At 40.3% G+C, this 19,527-nt stretch overlaps 1 protein-coding gene across 2 annotated transcripts in view; it reads left to right on the forward strand.

The window, feature by feature from the left end:
• The window catches only part of ELAVL1 (ELAV like RNA binding protein 1), a 91,968-nt gene that overhangs the window by 30,452 nt on the left and 41,989 nt on the right, over positions 1–19,527 (forward strand). For both annotated transcript variants that reach the window (XM_048831123.1, XM_048831122.2), the window contains exon 2: positions 13,237–13,420. In XM_048831123.1, the coding sequence (XP_048687080.1) occupies positions 13,249–13,420 (172 nt within the window). In that variant the 5' untranslated portion in view covers positions 13,237–13,248. The remainder of the gene's footprint in view (positions 1–13,236; positions 13,421–19,527) is intronic.

The raw sequence follows: 19,527 nt of genomic DNA on the forward strand, positions 1-19,527 counted from the left end.
ATACATTTTATAAAGTGTAGCATACTGCATATCTGCTGCTTTATAACTTCTTGACTTCATTCCACATTTCATAACGTGGTGTATTTCTTCTTGCACTGTTTTATTTTTAGTGGTACTTTACCTCTGCCCACCAGTACTTCTATCTTTCTTTCCTTATTAATCTTTACTTTATCTATTTTTCTCTTTTACTCAGTTCCCTACTTTCTAGTTTATCTCTTAAATGTCTTCAGTCTGTCCATTTATCCCATTACCTGCACATGTACACCCCTCCAAAGGAGAAGTGAGCTGCAGTATCTTCAAGTCATTCTGCTTCCTGACTCTCCTCTCCACTCAGCATTGAAATATGGAAACAGTCCATCAGGGTAATTTGGAAAAAGTTTAATTTATTCTATAAAAAATAGTCATGTGAAATGTCACATTAGACATCCAATTTAAAATTTAACTCTGACCTGCAAAACATAGCTTTCAACAAATACGTTACTTTTCAAGTTATAAAAAGTTCAAAAATTTGGAACAATTTGTTTCAATACAAACTTAACTCCCAAGCGTCAAATTATGTAAATATCTTAGGTGTGTTTAACTGTGGAATACAAAACAGTTTTGTGTAATAACTTAAAAGTGAAAATATTAGTGTCTGATATTCATATGCAATTGAATTCTTAAACCACATCTTCAAAAAAAAAATTATGGGGAAAAAAATAGAGGTTTAGCAAAAAGCTTATAGAATCCAATTGTGTACATTGACTGTTGTGACTGTGTAATCTGATTTTCTCCCATTCCCTCCTATTGTGTTTTTACTTTCACTTGTTTCTTGTCTTAATCTAGCTTTAAACCCTTAAAGGAAGGGATCAAGTCTTTCTTTATGGTTTTTGCGCAATGAGGGCACCAATTCTCCAGTTTCTGTGTGGTTGTCTTTAAAGACAACTCCTTCAGTGCCAACAGATGTGTATAACAATACACAGGAGGTAGAATTCAGTGGATAGCAACGTACGCTCCGAAGGGTTCCCTTTTTCCAATCTTCTGGCACGCAGCATTTCTTGGGTTGAACTGTTAAGGTTAAGACCAAGTTTCTGTTTAAAGCTCAACTCTTCTGAGTGCTTTAAAATCTACATGGTTACTCCAATTGCCTTGAATTTGGTGTGCCTCATGGCAGTGGGGGTTCAGTTAGTGAGCCAGTTTGGAGCTATTTGACCAAGGGGTTTCTGAGATACAGCCCTCCTTCCTCCTCTCCTCCCCCCCCCCCCCTTTTTTTTTCCAAGTTGAGAGATTCTAGCACATTTGTTGCTCTTGGATAGAGATGAAACCAGATTATCACACCAGAGCTTCTACTGCTCAAAGGTTACCCCAGCAGAGTGCATGGCACCCACCAGCCCTCTAGGGAAAATCAAATTAAAATGTTTGGAAAAAAATTTTCTTCTCCTGTTAAGCTTGTCGTCTGCCTCATGTGCTTAGTCTCACTCCTAATAGATTGCACTGAACATGCGCAGAGAAGTTAACAGATTTCAGAGTAACAGCCGTGATTAGTCTGTATTCGCAAAAAGAAAAGGAGGACTTGTGGCACCTTGGACTAACAAATGTATTTGAGCATAAGCATAAGCTCATGAAAGCTTATGCTGAAACACATTTGTTAGTCTCTAAGGTGCCACAAGTACTCCTTTTTTTTTTAGAGAAGTTAACAGGATTGTAAGTCTTCAAAATTTCCCAGACTTCAGGGGTTCCCAAACTCTTTGCCAGCACAGCCCCATTTTATTTAATTTTTCTCCCAGGATCCCAGACAGCATGAATGATACCATTTTTTCTACAAAATTGCATCATCTGCACAGCGTGACTTCGTATGTACAGTGTGTGTGTGATCCTCCATTGTGACCATGAGATCGCTGCGTTTGGAGCAAAATGTGACTGACCTCCAGTTTGGGAACTGCTGAAGTAGTCCTCTTAACCTACCCACTGAGTCAGTCATTCAGTTCAAGTTTCACCTGGGGCAAAAATCTGGAAAAGGTTGGGAGGCATATTGCTAAAGTTCATCTGTAAAGTTTTCTTTTAATTTTTCTTGTTTCAGAGAAATGTAATCTGAGTACAGCAAAATATTCAGAAGGCACTGAAACTATTTTTGAAAAGACAGTAACTTGCACATGTGAATGTTCTTGGATAGGGCAAAGGTGATTAGGGGTGCAAGAGTAGGTGGTAATAGGGGAAAGGGGTTTGGCTCTGCTGTGAGGGATGAGGTATGAGGAGGAGGAAAAAGGATGGTAAGAAAGGATTTTCCCTTGGCAACTTTAGATGAAAGGTAACTTAGGGGTTGACTGCCTCTCTTTTTTATAGTGCGGTGAATCGTTGAAAAGCATATCTCTTAAAGTTCATTGACCATGCTTCAAGAAGCAGGGAGGCTTCCTGGGCGTGCACTCTCCATCCCCCATAGGTCAATGGCTCTCAACTTTTTCAGACTACTGTACTTTTTCAGGAGTCTGGTTTCTCTTGCATACCCCATTTCACCTAACTTAAACTATTTGCTTACAAAATCAGTTCTAAAAATACAAAAGTGTCACAGCACACGATTACTGAAAAATTGCTTGCTTTCTCGTTTTGACCATATAATTATAAAATAAATCAATTGGAATATAAATATTGTACTTTAATTTCAGTGGATAGGATATAGAGCAGTATAAACAAGTCATTGTGTGTATGAAATTTTAATTTGTACAGACTTCACGAGTGCTTTTTTATGTAGCCTGTTCTAAATATCTAGATGAGTTGATGTACCCCCAGTTGAGAACAACTGCCATAGCTAGTTGATTTGTCACCTCTTCCTGTTAGCTAGATGGCTTTGTTTACCTTTTATGTAAACATACCTTCATTGTCTGCCTGAGGACCAGGCTGGTTAGACAAGTGAATACGTAATTCTTTATGATCCAGACATGCTAACTCCCCAACCACCTTGTGAGCTTTGATGGTTTTGTTTACTGTATATATAAATTGCAATTCCATTGTCACTGGTCTCCCTGGTTCATTTGTATTCAAGACCTGGGCAGACCTGTTTCTACTTTGTCCAAATACAGACTTCAAAGCATAATATAATTGAGTATTCATAATTACTCATAGTGTCAATATGTACATTTTTAATGATATTAATCACCAATGTTATCATTTGAAAACTAACACCTTACAAGGCATCGTTTGTACAGATATCATTGCAGTAGCATGTAGGGGGTGAATCCAGGGTGCTTAGGGTCACAAGGCTGAGAGCCCTTTTGTGTGTATGCTGGGATTTGGGGGAGCCCTACATTTCTGTGAGGGACTGAGCCCCTCTCCTTGCCTGCTTGTGTGTTCTGGGACCTGGAGGACCTTGCTCCTCTAGGAGTGTCTGAGCTTCTTTTTGTGTCCCTCCATGTGACGAGGATCTGGGGTGGGAGGTGTGATGCTACCAGGGCTGGAGGTAATGGTGGGGGGCCGCCAGAGTGTGTGGGAGAGGCTCTTTTTGGAGGAGTGGCAGACTGGGTGGATCTGGGGTATGGCTGGGGAAGCCTGACTGCAGCAGGGGCAGGAGTCTCAGCTGAAGGTAAGAAGTGGAAGTGAGAGGTGCAGCTTAGGCTACCTAACCAAGGTAGCATGCAGCCTTCCAGTAAGCCGCTGCCTTGTGATATGTGTGTGCAGCCGCTTAGGGCTGGGGTCAGTAAGAAGCAACTTCTTACATATGAATGGATTGTATTGCCAACTACTGGCTTGATGGGAAGCTGAAAGTGTGGCAATTGGGGGGCTACATACTGGGGGGAATGGTAAGGCAGGGGGTGAAGGAGAGACACACCAGTCTTCTCACGCATGCTTAAAGTTACTAAGTCATCTAAGGTTTTGGGACATAGACCAGTAGCATATCAACTGCAAACCAAAGGTGAGAACTCCAGCTGTCTAGAAATGACCACTAGCTCCTACCAACACATTTTTTTTTTTCTGTTTAACTCTTCATTAATAAAGGCTTTTCCCATTTAATTTCCTCGTATTATTAAAGTTGTAAAATTCAAAGCTCTGAAAGCCAGGAAGCAGTGTTAAGGTAAATGCCCACATAACCTGAATTCTGCCCTTTGGGTGTTGCCCCAATACACCCACAACATGCACACTCCCATGCTGCCTTTTCACTGTAATGGAGAGTAGCTACCTGTGCTTGCTGTATGCTCAAACACCGAGTCTACTCCCCCAACAGAATACTATCCTTTCATCGCCTCTTTACACTTGTACATAAGATAGAGCCTAACCCTAATACTTTCTCCCACCCATCAATAAATCCACAGCCTGTTCTCATATCCCACCTCACTACTGACAGTACCCTTAGTAAGGGTGCCCTGCAATTGACACAACCTACACAATCCTATACTGGCATAATGGAGACTGAAACCTCAAGGTACACATGCACTTCTTTCCTTCGATCACGCACAATGGGGGCTCAGCCCCAGATCTCATATCACAATCACAGCTCTTCCAAGCTGCTCCAACTTACTTTCCCCCCCATTCAGTGAAGCTACACCTGGCACAATGAATGCGTTTGGAATGCATCTAGATAATTCCCAGTAGCTATTATTGCCAGCTTCAGGGGGAAAACTAAAATGTGTGGGCTTTTTTCTGTACTTCCTGATTTTCAGAAGTTTGAGTTTTTCTGAACTCAACATTCTGCAAGGGCATGAGACATCACCAGACAACTCTAACTCTGTTTTAACAAAGATTTTTGCCACTTACTATAAAGCGTTTTCCTGTCAAAAGGGTTTGACAAGACTTTTCCTTATTGGCTTTTGCTGCTGATGGATGAAAGTTCTCTTTGTGCTTTGGTGGTGGACACTTGAGCATTAATATCAAATGTGCTAATTTTTCCCATTTAATCATTTGAATCCTCCAATTTTGTTGTCCCTATAACTTACTAAATCAGCGTAGGTATACTGTACATGTTGTTCTGGTGCCTGAGCACCTTAGAGATTTGTTAATCATTGTAGCAATGAAGATATGTCTGCAGGTTGCATATATTGTTCTGGCAGGGTCTGGTGCTCCTTTGAGTTGGTCTATCCTGGTCTATGGGGAGCTTACTTCTGATGATGAGCTTGGAGAGGTTTGAGGGTTGGTTGAAGGCGAGAAGATGGAGTTCAGGACAGATTGGCCGGGGGGGGGGGGGGGGGGGGATGAAGTCCCCATTAAGTATAGGTTATAGTTGTTTGTTACCCCATATAGGTTTCAGTGTGGGGTGGTAGGTGACAACTAGGGGTGTGCAGTTGGAGTGGGTTTTATTTCCATCTTAATGCAGGTTCTCTTGGGGTATTTGGGTGGCCTGTTCTATGATTCAGTCTACTCTCTGGTGGAGTGTCCTTTGTGTGGTGAAGGCAGTTTTAAGTGCCTTTTTAAGGTATGTATCCAGTGTGATGTTGCACTCCGTATGATTTTATGGAAATATGCTTATGAGTGTAAATATAATGTAACTGGAATACGCTTTATGCAAAAGGTCTCTTGTAAGGTATCATTACAAAGCTTATCTATTGAGTGTGTTCATCCCATTTTTATGAATGTATCGTTCTTGTATCTGAAGCCAGAAATTTGAAGTATTACTCTGAAGTCCTATTGTAACTATGCAGAGTATGGGCCATTAATGGTGGCCTGGCATCTTGATGGCTCCTATTAACTAGGACAGTTGGTTGTAAATGGCTCTGTTTACTTGTAAGCCTTCCTATATACCTGTGTGCCAGCCAGTGGGTAACGAAGTCTCACATGTGAACATGTCACATGATACTAGAATTCATCTTAAACCCAGTGCTTTTCCATTTAGAAGGAAGGGTGGGAATCCAGAGAGAGACAAAGGATTCCCGCCTTGTGCCAAAGATCTAAAAGGGGGTGGAACAGAACAAGAGAGATCCCCTAGTTACCACCTGAGCTGGAGCTAACAAGGATTGCACTGGGGGAAAGGATTGGGCCCAGACTAAGGAGGAGTCTAGTCTGTGAAAGAAGCTTATTGGAACATCTCTGAGGGTGAGATTTACCTGTATTCAGTTTCTTAAATGTATTAGACTTAGACTTTTGTGTGTTTTTGTTTTATTTTGCTTGGTAACTTACTTTGTTCTGTCTGTTATTATGTGAAGCCACTTAAATCCTATTTTTTATACTAAATAAAATCACTTTTGCTTATTAACAAGCTCAGAGTAAGTGATTAATATCTGGGGGAGCAAATAGCTGTGCATATCTATCGGTGTTATAGAGGATGGACAATTCATGAGTTTACCCTGTATAAGCTTTAAACAGAGTAAAATGGATTTACTTGGGGGTTTGGATCCCATTGGGAACTGGGTGTTGGAGATAGGTAACCTGCTGAGTGGCTTTCAGTTAAAGCCTGCAGCTTTGGTTGTGTGGTTCAGACCTGGGTCTGTGTTGCAGCAGGTTGGCATGTCTGTCTCAACAAAGCAGGGTTCTGGAGTCCCAAGCTTAATGGGCTTAGAGGTAATTCCATCACGTCGGTGACAGCCTCAAGGGGGTCTCTGTGACCGAACCTGTCACGTCCAGGACTTCATCCTCTGAGCATATTCTGTGGTATCAGAGTGCCTTGCTGTACAGAACAGATTTCTTGGTGTGTTTGGAGTAGTTACTGGATCTATGAAGGTAGGCGTGGTGATCCACGAGTTTGTAATACATAGTTGTCTGTAGGATTCCATTATTGAAGGCGATTGTGGTGGTCAGGAAGTTGATAATCCTGTGGAAATGTCCTAGAGAGAGACTGACGGATGGATGGTGGACGAAAATATTTATGTATCTCAGGTATATCATTGGTTTTGTAGTGCATTTGTCCAGAAATTGTTCTTCAAGGTTGGCCATGAAGAGGCTGGTATATTGTGGAGTCATCCTAGTATCAAGAACTGTTCCCATGGTTTGGACAAAATGTTTGATAACAATTTTACATTCAACAACAGTGAGGATGAAATAGATGAGTTTGGCGATGTGTTTGGGGTGGATAGCTGCATGTTGTCTATTGGAAATATTTGAGGCAGGCAGGTATCCTGTCATTGTGGGGAATGTTGGTGTATAGAAAAGTGACATCCTTGGTGGCAAGGATGGTGTTCTGAGGGAAAGTTGTTAATGTTGTGGAGTTTGTGGAGGAAGTCACTTGTGTCCTGGAGGAAGCTGGTCCTTTTTGTGATGAGTGGTTTCAGGATGGTTTCTATGAGTCCTGATTTTCCTTCAGTAAGAGTGCTGTGGACAGGTATGATGGGTCTGCCTGGGTTCCCTTGTTTATGTATCTTGGGAAGCATGTACAAGGTCCCTGGGGTAGGCCCTTGGGAGGATGAGTTTATAGAGTTTTTGTCTTGGAGTTGTTCAGGAAGGATTTGAGGTCCTTAAATTCCTGGGTGAATTGCAGCATGGACTCTGCTTTGAGTTCTTTATAGCAGGGCTTTGGAGCTGTGCTCTGCTCCAGCTCCAGGCAAAAACCTGCAGCTCCATAGCTCCGGAGCTGCTCCGTGGGCTCTGCTCCAAAGCCCTGCTTTATAGTATGTGGGTTTTGGAGAGCTTGTTAATGTAGTCCCCATAGTTGAGGACTATGATGGCATTCCTTTTGTCAGATTGTTTGATCACTATGTGGTTAGATAATCTAATCACCAGATTAGACTTCAGGGACCGTATAGCTGTCCTCTCAAAGGTGGCGAGATCCTGGTGTATGTGATGTTTTTTAAGGATTTCAGTCAATTTCTTTCATGATGTAATCAATGTAATGATCAAGGGTGTGGTTTTGTCTGCTCTGTGGTGTCAAGTCAATTCTTTTTTCTTATGAGTGTCAATGGGGATGTGGTAATATGAGTGGTGTGCTCACTGTGAAAGAATTTAATTGAATCCATAACTCTTCTAGGCACCAAAAATCACAGGCTGAATAGATTTCAGAGTAGCAACCGTGTTAGTCTGTATTCGCAAAAAGAAAAGGAGGACTTGTGGCACCTTAAACTAACAAATGTATTTGTGCATAAGCTCATGAAAGCTTATGGTCAAATACATTTGTTAGTCTCTAAGGTGCCACAAGTACTCCTTTTCTTTTTAGAGAAGTTAACAGGATTGTAAGTCTTCAAAATTTCCCAGACTTCAGGGGTTCTCAAACTCTTTGCCAGCACAGCCCCATTTTATTTAATTTTTTCTCCCAGGATCCCAGACAGCATGAATGATACCATTTTTTCTACAAAATTGCATCATCTGCACAGCGTGACTTCGTACGTACGGTGTGTGTGTGATCCTCCATTGTTTGAATTCAAGGAGGTTTTTTATTATTATTAAAGAACCGTGGCGATAGGTAGCTACATCTGGAATACAGATGTAGAGACTGTACCTAAGTGACAGGTTTCAAAGTAGCAGCCGTGTTAGTCTCTATTCAGCCTAAAGAAAAGGAGTACTTGTGGCACCTTAGAGACTAACCAATTTATTTGAGCATAAGCTTTCGTGAGCTAAGCTGTAGCTCACGAAAGCTTATGCTCAAATAAATTGGTTAGTCTCTAAGGTGCCACAAGTACTCCTTTTCTTTAGGCTGAATAAAGACACTGGTTTTATGGCTTATTACAAGAATCTGTAACCTGCTAACCACCCTTCCTAGCTGCCTTCTTCCCCCCTGCCCCACCCTTCCTTTCCCTCCTGTGACTGGAGGAGTGTTCACAGGCCACTTCACCTTGAGTGATCATAAGAATGGCCATACCGGGTCAGACCAAAGGTCCATCTAGCCCAGTATCCTGTCTTCCGACAGTGGCCAATGCCAGGTGCACCAGAGGGAATGAACAGAACAGGTAGTCATCAAGTGATCGAAGCTCTGTCGCCCATTCCCAGCTTCGGGCAAACGGAGGCTATGGACACCATCCCTATCCATCCTGGCTAATAGCCATTGATGGACCTATCCTCCATGAATTTACCTAGTTCTTTTTTGAATCCTATTATAGTCTTGGCCTTCATAGCATCCTCTGGCAAGGTTGTGCATTGTGTGAAAAAATACTTCCTTTTTGTATGTTTTAAACCTGCTGCTTTTGAATTTTGTTTGGTGACACCTAGTTCCTGTGTTATGAGACAGAGTAAATAATACTTCCTTATTTACTTTCTCCACGCTGGTCATGATTTTATAGACCTCAATCATATCCCCCCCTTACTCATCTCTTTTCGAAGCTGAAAAGTCCCAGTCTGATTAATCTCTCCTCATATGGCAGCTGTTAATACCCCTAATCATTTTTGTTACATGTATTTCAATGGATCAAAATGCAACTACTTATGCTAAACAATCTGTTGCATCTTGTATTTAGCTGTGACACTCTGTACGTTTCCCAGGCCTGAGGAAGAACTCTGTGTAAGCTCGAAAGCTTGTCTCTCTCACCAACAGAAGTTGGTCCAATAAAAGATACTACCTCACCCACATTGTGTCTTATAGAAATTTTAAGACAAAATGTGATATCTCATTTATTTTATATGTGTATTTAAAAAAAATATTTTAACCATAGTACTTGAACTTTTTTAAAAGTGAGTGAAAATTTTCATTCATCCTGAGAATTGACCTTCAGTGTTGTGGTAACACAGATTTGAATCCGAACTACAAGGGTAAGTGAAACATAGGCTTGTTGTGGACCTCTTTCAGTGGATTCCAAGGCCAGGAGGCACCATTTTATCTAGTCTGACCTGTATAACAGAGGCCATAGAACTTCCCAAAATAATTCCTAGAAGAGATATTGTAGATGAACATCTAATTTTGATATGAAAATGATCACTGATAGAGAATCCACCATGACCTTTCATAAATTATTCCAATGTTTAATTGCTCTGGTAAAAATGTGCACTTTATTTGCAGTCTGAATTTGTCTAGCTTCAACTTCTAGGCATTCGATCGTGGTATACCTTTCTCTTCAGACTGAAGAATGCAAAGCCTATGGGTAGCCAAACTAGGAGAGTGTATGGAGTTTAGTATTTCTGAAGTTAAAAGAAATAAGATCACTGGCTAAAAGGTTAAAATGGCTTCAACACTTCCAGTGGCTGGCATGAGGGTGTTATACTGCGAAGGAAGGAAGGTATTAGAAAAATCTAGTGTGAAGCGCATGATATCACTTGCGGGGTGGGTGTTTGCGTACCTTATTTATACATCAATGTATTGAATCAAGGTACTCTGATTCCATGGTGACAACCGTAACACAAATTTTGAATGTTGAAGGTCTGTAGGTACAGTAGTTTCATAAGTTTATATGGAGCCTGGCAGGACTACAGGGGTGGAAAATTTTGCATCTGTTTGCTGTCCAAAGTGTAGGGTCCTGAAACTTGGTGGTGGTGGTACATATTTCCATCTAGAACTCCAGTTTAACATAGTACCGTGCTCTGGGTTAAATTAATCTTGTATGCTGATGGGTTCCTTGTGTGATCAGGAACTTTTTTTTAATGTAACTTGTTACAAAATGTGTTTGTAGGATGCAATAAAAAAGAGTGCTAATATATAGTGACCAAAAGGGACTGGTTCTGCTTTATATAACTGGTGATGGGAGTGATTTGGTAAGTTGAAGTTGGAATTTAATTTCTACAGCGAAGATTTAATAACCGTATGAGTGTGCTCATGGACATAGATTTTCTTTTGAAAATATTGTAATTGGCCAGACGTAAGGTTATGCCAGTGCACCAATTCTTAGTTGTGTACAGTAGGGACCTCCATCACTTAAGAGTATTCTTTATGCCCCTTGTTTTTAAATGACAGGTTTCAGAGGAACAGCCGTGTTAGTCTGTATTCGCAAAAAGAAAAGGAGTACTTGTGGCACCTTAGAGACTAACCAATTTATTTGAGCATGAGCTTTCGTGAGCTACAGCTCACTTCATCAGATGTATACCGTGGAAACTGCAGCAGACTTTATATACACACAGAGAATATGAAACAATACCTCCTCCCACCCCACTGTCCTGCTGGTAATAGCTTATCTAAAGTGATCAACAGGTGGGCCATTTCCAGCACAAATCCAGGTTTTCTCACCCTCCACCCCCCCACACAAATTCACTCTCCTGCTGGTGCTAGCCCATCCAAAGTGACAACTCTTTACATAATCAAGTCGGGCTATTTCCTGCATAGATCCAGGTTTTCTCACATCCCCCCCACCCCCATACACACACAAACTTACTCTCCTGCTGGTAATAGCTCATCTAAACTGACCACTCTCCAAGTTTAAATCCAAGTTAAACCAGAACATCTGGGGTGGGGGGGTAGGAAAAAACATGAGGAAACAGGCTACCTTGCATAATGACTTAGCCACTCCCAGTCTCTATTTAAAGTCATTATGCAAGGTAGCCTGTTTCCTCATGTTTTTTCCTACCCCCCCACCCCAGATGTTCTGGTTTAACTTGGATTTAAACTTGGAGAGTGGTCAGTTTAGATGAGCTATTACCAGCAGGAGAGTGAGTTTGTGTGTGTGGGGGTGGGGGGGATGTGAGAAAACCTGGATCTAGGCAGGAAATAGCCCGACTTGATTATGTAAAGAGTTGTCACTTTGGATGGGCTATAGCACCAGCAGGAGAGTGAATTTGTGTGGGGGGGTGGAGGGTGAGAGAACCTGGATTTGTGCTGGAAATGGCCCACCTGTTGATCACTTTAGATAAGCTATTACCAGCAGGACAGTGGGGTGGGAGGAGGTATTGTTTCATATTCTCTGTGTGTATATAAAGTCTGCTGCAGTTTCCACGGTATACATCTGATGAAGTGAGCTGTAGCTCACGAAAGCTCATGCTCAAATAAATTGGTTAGTCTCTAAGGTGCCACAAGTACTCCTTTTCTTTTTGTTTTTAAATAACCATCTGCTTAGGCATCACCCTGTTCAGTAGGAGCTGTTGCAGCCCTTTTGGCATAGGGGAAGGAGTGCTAGGCTGAGAGCTGGGATTCTGAGTTCTAGTCCCCATTCTTCCACTAATTCTGTGCACTTCACAGCCTGTGTATGTGGCCTTGTAACTCAGTAACACCTAGTTTAGAACGCAGGGAAGTATAATCTCCCCCCTCTGAGAGTTGCACAAGATCATTTCAAACAGCTGGGAAAATAATCTAGTCTCTAATTTCAGAAGGGTAGCTGTGTTAGTCTGTATCAGTAAAAACAACTAAGTGGGTTATGTCCCATGAACGCTTATACCCAAATAAATTTTAGTTTCTAAGGTGCCACAAGGACTCTTGTCTCTAATGTTGCAGACCAAGTCTCGGCCATCTAACTACTTTGTTTCTGAGAATGAATGTGCCAGGCCTGTGTGTGTGTCTGGGCTTTCTATAACCTCTAGGCCCCATTTCCCTCCTGAGCCAGGAATAGAACCTGGCAATCCTAATTCTCAATATTCCCAGATAGTTGTGTAAATCCCTGCTCTTCTGGTAGCTGGCCCACACAGTGGGTAACAGCCTGATATTGTGACCAGTTATTCATTTAGCTCAGGTAAGTACATCTCTGTCGTGGATTTAAAAGTTCTGGATTCAAGTCCTTCTGATGTGTTAAATTGGGTGAGGAGGTCAGTATGACTTCACATGAAACTTTTGCATTTTTTCAGGTTTTTTTTAAACTTAAAAAATTATAATAAAAAAAACACTTCTGTTAAAAGCATGCTTGAGCTTCAAAGTCAAGCCTGAAACTAGGAAATGCCAGAATTAAGGTTCTTATGCAATCTTATGTAATTTGCCTCTTGTGTATGTATTATGAATTATTAGTCTTCATGTGATCACATGCTGTCATTTCTACAACACCCATACTTCATTCTGTATAAAGGCTGGACAGTGTATAAGGCAGAGGTTTGTAAGAAAATAACTTGTAGTTAAGACACTGCACTGGAACCCAAGAGAACTAGCTTCTATTTCAGTCTCTGCCACAGATTTCCTGTTACATTGGTGAAGCTGTCACTCCTGCAATCTGTGTTCAGCCCCTTGCTCATATGCATTATAATAACTTTTTTAACATAGTTTTGTGTATGTGATTTGGAAAAACATTGAAATGTACCTAAAATATATTTTCACTCCTGTTTCCCCCCCCCAATTTATTGAAGTGAACATCTGGGGTTCTTTTCAGTGGTTCAGGTTTGTTAGCTTGACAGAATGAAGTAGTCTGGAATTTTTTGAAAAATACTGGAGTTTTCCTTTAAGAACTAAAGATAATATATAGTTTTGAAATAGTTACTTGAAGCTTTCAATTGAATACAGGCAGAGAAAGTTCAATTTATTTTAAAATGAAGATTTAGACCTTATTTGTGACTTTTTTTTTCTCTTTCCAGATATTTTATAAAATGTCTAATGGTTATGAAGATCACATGGCTGAAGATTGCAGGGATGATATTGGTAGAACAAATTTAATCGTGAACTACCTCCCTCAAAACATGACGCAGGATGAGTTACGGAGTCTATTTAGCAGTATTGGCGAAGTTGAATCTGCTAAACTTATTCGGGACAAAGTTGCAGGTATAATCTAGTCTATACAAATTTTTGCTTTTTGGTAGACTGCTTGCTCAAACCCTTGACTAAATGCAATTCAAGTAGATATTTTGAATATCTGTGTATATTGTCTGCAGTTACCAGCAATGAACACAACTAGATTTAATGCAATGTTAAGATTAAGAAATAAAGTATTATAAAGTCCAAGACATTTCAGAAATGAAGGGGCTAAATTCATCTCTTGGATTAGGAGGTGCAACTCATTAACTTAATTCAGACCCTGGTGTGAACAGGTCCATTCAACCTGTAAATTCTTCTGAATTATTAACTTGGCCTTATTGAATAAATTGCGATGTAGACTGTGCAAACAATCGGAGTCTTCAAAACAGGAAAATGCTACATGTGCAACGTGTCTTATATATTGTTGCAGGAGAAAAGAATTTAAGGAATTTTCTTATTTGAGTGCTTTATTTTGTGACCTTAACATTGCTCTAATGCTAATTCCATTTTAACTTCCCAAGTTCTTTAAGGAAGAAGGCAGGATGGGGCTCAGGGAAAAATAACAAACACAGAGCTGCTTAGTCTTGTGGAATTTGATGGTTCTTTGAAATTCAGATAATGTCATCAGAGCCATAACTTTCTTGATACACCTATTCATCTTATTAGCTAACAAGGTTCACTAGCAGAGCCTTTATCAGCTTCTTGGTGTGGAAATAATGAGGTGGTTAGGGTATAAAGGTACTGTAATTTTTGACACGCTAAGCAGTTTCCTATATTTACAAGTTCTGCTCATCCTTGTTCAGAATCTTTTGAGTTTTCAATCTCCTGCTTCAGCAGGTGAGGTTGTAAATTCCTATAACCAAGTAGCTGTGCAGCTAACTGCCTGTGGATGCATGTTTGCCTACACCCATGTCTAAGCATGCAGCTAACAGCCCTAATGGAATTTTCTACAGCACTTGGTGAATCCTGCAGTTCAAAGATTCTTACTCTCTTCTTCAAAATTAGTAAAGCCCATATTGTTCATTAAGGCCTATTTACATACCAAGTCTGAAGCTTCAAAATTCAGTGGCTGAGTTATCCTCATGAATAGAAATTAATATTTTTATAGAATGTCAGTTTTGCTAGAGATGAAGCATGTAAAATTTTGTGCAAAAGGTGAATATTTTAGAAAGCATGCATGTGAGAACAGGGGACTACAGCAGAAATAAATATTGGTCTCTAAGGTGCCACAAGTACTCTCATTCTTTTTGCTGATACAGACTAACACAGCTACCACTCTGAAACCTACACCAGAAATGGTTTTGCAACTTTAGAGACTTTTTCCCTCCCTTCTTCCCTTTCCACTACCACTACATCCGATTCTGGAGGATCTGGTGTGGAGTTTCTGCTACTCTATTCCCCTAATCTGTCTTGTGTTTTTTGGATCATCCTTTGCTATGAATAGCTCCAATACTTGACTGTGTTTCATTACTTTCCCAAGCAGCTACGGGGTGGGATCTGTGAGCAGCAGCTGCACAGACATTGGCGCTACATGCATATTTGAGACGACGTTAGGCATCCGTTAACGCTTGGAAGATGATCTTTGCTCCTTATGATGGTAGTTTTTATTTAATCCTGTTTTCTGCAAAAATGATGACCTAGACCTTTTTATGAGGGAAAACTGCTTATTAGGTTTCAGAGTAACAGCCGTGTTAGTCTGTATTCGCAAAAAGAAAAGGAGGACTTGTGGCACCTTAGAGACTAACCAATTTATTTGAGCATGAGCTTTCGTGAGCTACAGCTGACTTCATCGGATGCATACTGTGGAAAGCGTAGAAGATCTTTTTATACACACAAAGCATGAAAAAATACCTCCCCCTACCCCACTCTCCTGCTGGTAATAGCTTATCTAAAGTGATCACTCTCCTTCCTTAGAGTGATCACTTTAGATAAGCTATTACCAGCAGGAGAGTGGGGTGGGTGGAGAGAAAACCTTTTGTAGTGATAAACACCCATTTTTTCATGGTTTGTGTGTATAAAAAGATCTTCTGCGCTTTCCACAGTATGTATCCGATGAAGTGGGCTGTAGCTCGCGAAAGCTTATGCCCAAATAAATTGGTTAGTCTCTAAGGTGCCACAAGTACTCCTTTTCTTTTTACTTATTGTTAGCGAGTGGATTTTTCATCTCTTACAGAATCATAGAATATCAGGGTTGGAAGGGACTTCAGAAGGTCATCTAGTCCAACCCCCTGCTCAAAGCTGGCCCCCTCAAGGGTTGAACTCACAACCATGGTTTTAGCAGGCCAATGCTCAAACCACTGAGCTATCCCTGCCTCCCAATTCCTGTCCATCTTAAATATTTGAAGTATTAATACATTAGAAAATTGTCTCACCGGCATGACTCCCTTCTTAGTTGCTACTTGAACTATGTGAGATTGTTGTTCTAATCTTACCTCATAAATGAATCCGTCTGCCCACGTTTGTTGCTGTAAACTGTATTCCACTGCATCATTGTGTCTCTGGTAATACAAGATCACACCTAGAATAATATGTTCTGCACTGGACATGAGCAAACTAGAAAGAGCTATTACATACCTATGTTCATTTATATATAGTTATTTTTAGGGCCAGAAAAGACAACTGTGAGCATGGTCTGACCTGCTTAACACAGGCTGAAGAATTCCTATGGTAATTCCTGTACTGAAGGAAATTTTGTCCCTATTATATAAATGAACAGTTTCAGGCCCAGTTACTTGTGGTTGAGTTAGATATGCAACCTCTCTATTTAGACTTTAAATGAGAATGGATTTACTTCTTCCCTTATAGGTAATTATGCTTTCTTTTAAGAATTTGTCTTCTTTCCAGTTTTGAATTTTTATAAATTTAATTCACAGGCATTGGATCTTGTTATGTATTCTCTGCTCGATTAGTCCCCTAGTGTCAAATACTTTACACCTCAGTAGGTGTCTATAGACTATGATCAAGACCTTTAACTTTTTTGCCTAGTTAAATTGAACTTTTTAAGTTTCTCATTGTATGACATATATTCCATTCCTTGAATCACTTTCATAGCTCTTCTCTGAACTCTCTCCATTTTTTTCCAGTCTCCTTTTGAAGTATGAGTATCAGAACTGGATACAGTATTCCAGTAGTGGTCTCACCAGTGCTGTATATGCAAGTGGTGCTCTCTCCCTACTCTTACTAGATCCCTGTTTATACATCCAAGGATCTTGTTAGCCTTTTTCGCCATAGCATCCCTCTCATGTTCAGGTGCTTTTCTACAGTGACCCTAAGTACTTTGTAGAGTCACTGTTTTCAAGAATAGTTGCCCATCCTGTAAATACTGGCCTATGTTTTTGCTCCTAAATCTATGACCTTGCATTTGGCTATATTGAAATTCATGATTTCAACTTCTTCTACATAATTTACCAAGCAATCTAGATTACTCTGTGTGAGTTGTTTACTGCTACAATTTTTCAGTCGTCTGCAAACTGTATCTGCAAAGACTTTATATTTTCTTCCAGGTCATTGATTATTTTTTTTTTAAATGGCATAAGGCTGAGAAAGACAAGGCAGGAGCCCTCTATAACAGTGGTTCTCAAACTATGAGGCAGGTCTCCCAAGAGAGGAGCAGGAATGGGTCAAGGCAGGTGCAAGCTCTGTGTATGTTTGTGTGGGGGTTTTTTGTTTTTGTTTTTTGTTTTATTTAGTCTGTTGTGAAAAGTGATATTGACGAATATGACTTTTCACATTGCCACCCTTACTTCTGTGCTGCTGCTGGTGTGGCATTGCCTTCAGGACTGGGTGCTTGGCCAGCAGCTGTTGCTCTCTGCTCTGCTTTCAGAACTGGGTGGCAGTATATGTACTTGGGGTGAGGGGGGTAAACTACTACAGATACTATTATAGATACTACAGATCAAATAAGTTTTTGAGAATCACTGCTCTGGAAGTATCCCCACTATTTGATCATTCTGTTAACAATTGCATTTTGAGATGCTAGCCTATTTTAATTTATTGAACAAGTATCGTACTGATTTGATGTAATGCAGATTTATTAATCTGAGGTACTAAATCTTATGCCTTACAGATAACTTGATAAAATATACTTTGATATCTTTATCAACCAGATTTGTAACGTTGTTTAAAAAAATCAAGTTTGCTTGACAATACCTATTTTCCATTAAGCTATGTTGATTGTCATTTAATTATTTTTCTGTCTTCTCTTTATTGATAGTCCCACAGCATCTGTTCCATTATTTTTGCCTGACATTGAGGCCAAACAAGCTAACTGATAATTAGCTACTTATCTTGTTTTATTCTTTGACTTTCTTCTTGGTCTCTGGAATTTGTTTTCCAAGGTTTATTGAACTAACACTAGTGACCTGCAGACTCTTGGGTGCAACATTTCCAGATCTGTTGATTAAAAGTTTTTAACTTTAGTAGAAGCTGCTTAACACCCTCCTTGGTTACTGCTGGAATGGTGCTGTTATGAGGTGGATACGTTATCTAGTTTTGTTCCTCATACAGAATAAACATTAACCAAATGCTTTTACCTTCTGTGCATCATTGACTATTTTACCATCTCAATCTAGTAAAGAAGATCTGTATAAGTGTTAGGATTTCTTTTGTTCCATGATTCATTAAAAATATTCTTCCGTACTGTCCTTTAACCCGTTAGCCATTGATACTCCATTGGTACCTTCAGCTTCCTTTGAGTCAACTGCAGTTCTTAACTTCTAGTTTATATTCATTGCAATCCATTTCCCCTTTTTCCATTTGCTGATTGCTGCATGCTGACTTATCTTTCATATGCTCTCAGCCAAGATGCCCCTCTAACTGAAGCATTATGCTCTCAGTCAGTATTGCATATAATTATTTTTAGCTTTGAGAAATTGGCCCTTTTACAATGCCAAGAGTCTATATTACTGGCTGGGACTGTATTCTGTTTTCACACAGCAAATAGATCGTGGTCACTTTTGCTAAGGCATCTGCTAACTCTTTATTTTGCTGAGAATGCATCTTTGTCCCTTTTAAATAAATAAAATTTTATAAATAACTAATCTGTTTAGTATCTCTTTTTTTGAACCATTTTTACTAACAAATGGTTGTCTTTAGTTACATTTTTCCATATAATTAAAAATCATTGCCAGTTATCCTTATATGTACTGTTGAAGAAATTAGTTGTTTTAAGCAATTTTCTCTTTCAAAATGGCCACGCTTTCCCAGAGGTTAATGGCTTTTAAGCTACTTGTGCCCAAGTAGAGAAGGAACTGCTTTTCTAGAGGGGAACATCCAGAGTTACTTTCCAAAGTTTTAGTAACTAGTATCTAAAACCACTACTTCAGGGCATAAGCCAACCTCTAATTTCTGGGGTTTAGGAGGAAACTTCTTCCCTGGGAGCAGGTTGTCCCATATCTGTTAGGGTTTTTTTGTATCTTGTGGCCAAACCCAGCTGCTTCAGTTTTCGAGACAGGATACTGAACTAGATGGAGCACTCATCTTGAATTTCTGTATTCTGATGGAGTGGTTATGGTTCTGTGCTTGCTTCAAAGCAATCATCTGACTTTATGTGCGGAGTGTCTGGTCTGAGGGTTTTGTCCTGAGAGCCTTTGCATTGCTTTGTTGTTTGATTAACTCCTCAAAGGAGGTTGAAGTTCCAAGTGCTGTTTGATTGTCACATCACACTTGAAGCTCTTGGTGGCTGGCTTGGTTGGAAGGTTGGGCACCATGGATATTTCTCCTGGTTTCATGCAGAAAACTGTACCTGTAGCCTGTTTTGTGCTGCTCTTTATGGATATGTAACACCCTTGTCTTGGTATAATTCCTGTCAGTGGTTGCCCAAGGTTCATAGGCTTTCCCAGCCCCCCTTAACAACGCTTCAGCCTATCACCTGACTGGGGGCAAAGGGATAGAGCTGAAAAGGATTATGACTCTTTAGAGTGTGATGGGCTGATTCCTCAAAAGCTATGTAAATATCCACTGAGGAGGAAGACAAAGGCAATGTCTGTCCAGGATGATCTTACTTTTGCTCACTTCCTGAAGAAGCAGCTCCAATTCACTTCCTAAAGCACAAGCCCATCCTTTCTCTTCCTGCAGTCCCCTGCTTTATTAGTTACACACCTTTGAATGAGGCAGGGGTGGGGTGAGGGCTTCAG

This window comes from Caretta caretta, chromosome 25 (genome assembly GCF_965140235.1).
Source record: "Caretta caretta isolate rCarCar2 chromosome 25, rCarCar1.hap1, whole genome shotgun sequence".
Lineage (NCBI taxonomy): Eukaryota > Metazoa > Chordata > Testudines > Cheloniidae > Caretta > Caretta caretta.